At 41.3% G+C, this 6000-nt stretch overlaps 1 protein-coding gene across 6 annotated transcripts in view; it reads right to left on the reverse strand.

The window, feature by feature from the left end:
- RSPRY1 (ring finger and SPRY domain containing 1) overlaps window positions 1–6000 on the reverse strand; it is a 43158-nt gene that overhangs the window by 25568 nt on the left and 11590 nt on the right. For all 6 annotated transcript variants that reach the window (XM_081806540.1, XM_081806541.1, XM_081806543.1 and 3 more), the window contains one exon: window positions 3979–4483. In XM_081806540.1, coding sequence (XP_081662666.1) covers window positions 3979–4328 — 350 coding nt within the window. In that variant the 5' untranslated portion in view covers window positions 4329–4483. The remainder of the gene's footprint in view (window positions 1–3978; window positions 4484–6000) is intronic.

The following is a 6000-nucleotide window of genomic DNA, read 5'->3' on the forward strand; positions in this document are numbered from 1 at the left end:
GATCATTACCTGAGTCAAAGGCAGACGCTTAACCAACTGAGTCACCCAGGCGCCCCACTTATATAAGTTTTTAAAATCATACACAAAACACTAACATAAACTTCCTATAGAGACATAAATATATATACGGCAGGCAGATTGGAAGAACATCACAAGAATGGTTACCCACTGATACTTGGATAGTGGGTGGCAAAGGGGACAATGGGGTTAGGGAAAAATAATAAAAATATGGCAAAGTCAGTGACCAATAAGGACTATGAGGACCTCAATTCTACACAGATTCACTTAAAGGACACCCACATCCTTACATTCAAAAAACAAGATAAACTTCTTTGTGGAACAGAAGTGGAGCAGAAATTCCTGGTGGAAGGCAGGAGCTAAAGCCGTAGGACACTGGGGCTCACTGTCTGGAACTAGACAGAGGTGACCAGGAGCCACAAGCCTGTGTGGTAGGTAATGGGGACCAAAACCCCACCTGTGCAGCTTGGACAGGGTTCCCTGCTCAATTCAAGAAGTTGAATAAGTTATGAATGATCATCTGAACTACAATTGGTATCAAGCTGCAAGTCTCCAGTGACAGAAAAGGCAAAGAAAGCCATGCAGCAGGACTTGGGCTTCTCACAATGATATGGGAACTCGGAACCACCAATTTTAGGTTCAGTCATAGCCTGAAGGTGGATGGGGATGACAATGAAAGTGACAGGAAGAGAGAGAGGCAGAAAGACAGTGTGACAGAGAGGGAGACAAGAGAATACACAGAGTGAAGAAAAAACTTCCATCAGGACTCTGTAAATTATAGTTCCAAACCATATGAGAATAACATTAATACCATTGACAATCTGAGGATAAAGTCTCTACCAAAAAAGGGCAAATAACAGAACTTCCAAATGATTTTAAAAGAAGTATATTAAAATGTGTTTCCTTTTTTTTTTTTTTTTAAAGATTTTGTTTATTTGACAGAGACACAGCGAGAGAGGGAACACAAGCAGGGGGAATGGGAGAGGGAGAAGCAGGCTCCCTGCTGAGCAGGGAGCCCGATGTGGGCTCGATCCCAGGACCCTGGGATCATGACCTGAGCCGAAAGCAGACGCCCAACGACTGAGCCACCCAGGCGCCCCTAAAGTGTGTTTCCTATAGCAACTCTCTCACTCTAGCTTTAGAAACTGCTCTCCTGGGGCACCTGGGTGACTCAATTGTTAAGCGTCTGCCTTCAGCTCAGGTCATGGTCCCAAGGTCCTGGGATCGAGCCCACAGTGGGCTCCCTGCTCAGCGGGAAGCCTGCTTCTCCCTCTCCCCCTCCCTCTGCTTGTGTTCCCTCTCTCGCTGTGTCTCTCTCTGTCAAATAAATAAATAAAATCTTAAAAAAAAAAAAAATAGAAACGGCTCTCCTCTCAGAGCAATGTTACCCTTTCCTAAGTAATAAGCAGAAAGAGGACAACAATCACGGCCGATCGCTCTCTAACTGTGACATCTGCAAACACCCTTTCACGTAAACTTGTACTAAGTCCATCTGTCCTATCATTCATGGTTAGTTTTAACAGCCTTATCAACTTTATAGGTTATGAAATTCTTCTCCTTCAGTAGCTTCTGAAAAACAAGCTACAGTGACTAGGTTTGTTAACTGTCTGAATCCTGTTTTGCCATTAGATTTACTGACAGGTCCCGTCACATTTGCTCTCCATCTGCCCTGTTTGTCCATTCTCAGAAGAGTTATAGCTATAATTCGGTGTAAGCAGGTTTAAGATAAAAGTGACCCTATTACTCAAATGTATGCTGCTCGCTTCATGTAAGTGAATTATACACTTCATCAACAAGTTCATTTATAATTTGTAATATTTTCTTTCTTTCTTTTTTTTTTTTTAAAGATTTTATTTATTTATTTGAGAGAGAGAATGAGATAGAGAGCATGAGAGGGGGGAGGGTCAGAGAGAGAAGCAGACTCCCTGCCGAGCAGGGAGCCCGACGCGGGACTCGATCCCGGGACTCCAGGATCATGATCTGAGCCGAAGGCAGCCGCCCAACCAACTGAGCCACCCAGGCGCCTCTAATTTGTAATATTTTCTAAAAGCTTGGAGATAAAGCTCCTACCTTGCTCCCAAACACTCTTAATCACTCTTTTTAAAAAATATGGCAAAGCCTATTCTGTACCTGTTTTTCCAATGGGCTTAAAAACACTGCTTGTGGTTTACTTCCTTATTTAGGAAGGGCAACTTCTCATTATAATTTTATAGTATGTTTTAAATGTCACCATGAAGAAACTTTAAATAACAGCTTCTAGCCCCTTGCCTGGGTTTGAGGGATGAAAATGGCATAGATTTATATTCAATAAATATTTTCTACAAAAATATGAACATTAAATTAGTTCAGATACCAGAACTACTTCAAAGCCTGGTTTAATAAACTTAGGAAGGCCTTTCTGAACTGGTTATGGAGAATATTTCTAAGAGCCACCTTTCCCCAGCATGTTTTATGGCACAGAAAAATATGCAGAATAAATTTATTTCTTTTTTTCTTTTTTTTTTATATGACAGAGAGAGACACAGCGAGAGAGGGAACACAAGCAGGGGGAGTGGAGGAGGGAGAAGCAGGCTTCCTGCGGAGCAGGGAGCCCGATGCGGGGCTTGATCCCAGGACCCTGGGATCATGACCTAAGCCGAAGGCAGACGCTTAACCATCTGAGCCACCCAGGCGCCCCAGAATAAATTTATTTCTATGAGGGGGAAAAAAGTCACGTCAGAATAATATGCACAGGTATATCTTGCTTAATGCTATAATTTTGAGGAATTAAACAAAACTGGATTTTTATAAATGTGATGATCAAATAGTTAAGATACTTAAATTTACTAGCAGAGGCTGAAGCAAAAAGAATCCACATATAACTTAAAAAAAAAACCCACAATCATCTGTTGAACAACTAGAATGTGCAAGGCCCTATGCTAGATGCTTTATATATATTATCTCATGATAATCCCTGTAAGAAAGGTATTATTCCCCTCTTATAGATGAGGAATCTGAGGCTTAGGGAAGTAACTCACCCAGTGTCATGTATCTAGTTAAGGAGCTGGGCCAAAATCTGAAACTTGGTCCATCATGGTTCTAAAACTTTTACTCCTAACTACTGAACTGCATGGTTAAAATATTTTTTCAAGGGCGCCTGGGTGGCTCAGTTGGTTAAGCGACTGCCTTCGGCTCAGGTCATGATCCTGGAGTCCCAGGATCGAGTCCCACATCGGGCTCCCTGCTCAGCAGGGGGTCTGCTTCTCCCTCTGCCCTCTTCCCTCTCGTGCTCTCTGTCTCTCATTCTCTCTCTCTCAAATAAATAAATAAAAAATCTTTAAAAAAAAAAAAATTTTTTTTCAACTTGAACCATGTTCTCCCATTTCACTGTTATTCAATCTGGGATTTCACACTTAGAGTTAGACAAAGCGGGGGAGAAACAAAAAAGGTACAGGGGAGCCCTGCCATTTCAATTTACAAGCTTCCCAAATGGATCGGAGATGGCCAAATAAGGGATACAAAAAGGGAGGAGGATGAATACTCTCCTTGACCCAGGTCCTTCCGTTGCCAACAGAAAGTGCATGCAGCCATGCTCTTGGAAAAATAACTCATCTTGAATCTCTGGTCAGTGGCGTAGATAGGCAAGCAAGATAAGAGTTGGTCCTCGTGAAACTATTTCCTATTGCAGCTTGCAACACAAACTCACTCCATGTTTACTACATGCCCTAATAAAGATTGTAGCTTTAATTAGTGTTTTCTGCTATCGAAATGTTTAGACATTTCCAGATAGGAGTAGATGTAGCAAGTAAAAACATCAAACCTTATAATTTACTCTGCCATCGGAGGAGAAATAAAATATTCTCCCTTGCCTTATAAGCTCATGGCTTGAATATATTCTAACGAAGTGAAGGACACTATAGTTATGGTTCCTCTAGAACATTTTTCATCACATAGGGGGTGACTAGGGAGTCAGATACTTACTTATCTACAAGAGTCCGTATGACTGCTAGTGTGTCCAGCACTAGCCCGTCTACATTTTGTTTCTTTCTCCTTGGCTCATGGGGTCCTCGGCCCCTCCTTGGTGGCCGAACAGGATCCCGGGGTTGGTTCCTCGTGTCAGCAGTGGGTACTGCACTGTTCTCGGCCTGTTGCTGCTGGTTGTCAACACTGTCTTCCGCTCCGCTGTCATCTCGGCAGATACAGGAATTACCCATGGTAGCTGTGGCACCTCTAGTCCCCAGGAAGTGGGCTATGTGCTCCTCAAGAGTCAACAGCAGACCCTGGCCAAGGCTTCTGCTTACTAAGAACACGGCCCAACCAAAGACAATCATTTAGATAGTTTTCAGTTTTCCAAGTACTGTTTTCATAATCTGGAGTCGAGGAACTTGCATTCTATTTGTTTTTAACAACTGAATGTGGCAGAATGTTGCAGAACTGATCTCCAACATTATCAATTACAGGGAATCAGGATCATCCGGTGGCAGTTCTAAAACAGAAGAAAGGAAAAATGAATCCAAAGTTCTTGGTCACTTAATTACTCAAAACTTTCTTAGTTTGTTTTGTAAGCATTAGGATTACAAGGGCAAATCATCTTTGGTTATTTTTATAGGTTTCCAACACAAAGAGGTACCTTTGCATAAGAAAACTGACAATTAAGAATTCCTTTTTATTATTATATTATAAAGTTGATTGCTAAACCATACCCATGTAAACAGGAGTTACCACTGATTTTTTTTTAAACCATATGTGTGGTTCTGCCCATACAGAAATACATTAGAAGAATGTGTGCAGTTGTTTCAAGCGCTCCTTTTGTGGATTCAAAAAAAACCGAACTGTCTCCGTTTTAAATTTAAATGTATGCGCAAAGTTAATATGTTTCAAATAGACTATCTAATTACAGATGTTTGTTGCTTAAGAAGTTATGATATGAATGTGATAGCACCCACTCGATATCTAGAAGAATAAAAGGTAGAGTGTTTCACTTGAATGCAATCACCAAACTGCATAGATTTCCCATTTGGAGGGACTCTTGAGAATTTACAGAAATCACAGAAGCAGTTACAAAGATTTTCTGCTATGTAAGCAACTCTGTTTGGGGAGAGGCAAATATGTATCAAAAGGTTACATTTTCACAATGATCAGTTTGTTGTAGGACATGTCTGCTACAAAGTTACGAAGGATGCACCAATTATCTTTGTCCAAAAATACTGACTAAGCACCTTGTGCCCCCATCATGGCGGTACTGGGAGAACAAAGATGGACAAAGCTTGTGCTTTGGATGGAATTCATGGATGGCCATTCTCATCCCATACAGTATGTTCATGAACAAAAAACCTAATGACAGAACCTGGTCTTCATTAACGAGTAAATCTGGTTAGGTTTAGAAAGGAGGATCTGGAAGAAGAAAATGGACAGGGTGGGGTTGGTAACAGAAAGCAAAAAATCACGCCAAGACCTGGAGATAGGGCCCATAGGGGCACAAATGGACACAAGGAATAGAGACTAGTATGCACTCTCCACTCAACATTTGGTTATTTATAATTAAATGTGCATATACTGAGTACCCACTCAGGAATAGAGATAAATAAAATGTGTAATTCAATGGAATCAGAAGCAAGAGAAGTTACTTCCATTATTGGGACAGATTTGCAGCAAGTTCTAAATATTTGCTCATGGAGGAAAACTGAAGAAAAGGAGACTGGTGGAGATGGAAAGTCTTTACACATACATATAATAATCTAATCTAATCTGTATAGAGAGGAGAGACAAGAAAAGGAAGGGCAGGAGGGGGATGGGAAGAGAGAAGAGAGGCAACAGACATGATCTCCCTCCAGACTACCAAGACAGCAATGTCTGAACCAAGTAATACCATAGGTGTTGTTGGTTCCCCCAAAACAGTCAGGTGGTCTTTAAAATTTGGAGGTTAGACTTAAAAGGATGTGACTGGAGTATAGGTAGGAGCATGAGGCAAGGACTCAGCTGGAAACAGCTTTTTATTTATTT

The sequence above is a fragment of the Leptonychotes weddellii genome, chromosome 16, assembly GCF_054177405.1.
Source record: "Leptonychotes weddellii isolate Sample4059 chromosome 16, ASM5417740v2, whole genome shotgun sequence".
NCBI lineage: Eukaryota > Metazoa > Chordata > Mammalia > Carnivora > Phocidae > Leptonychotes > Leptonychotes weddellii.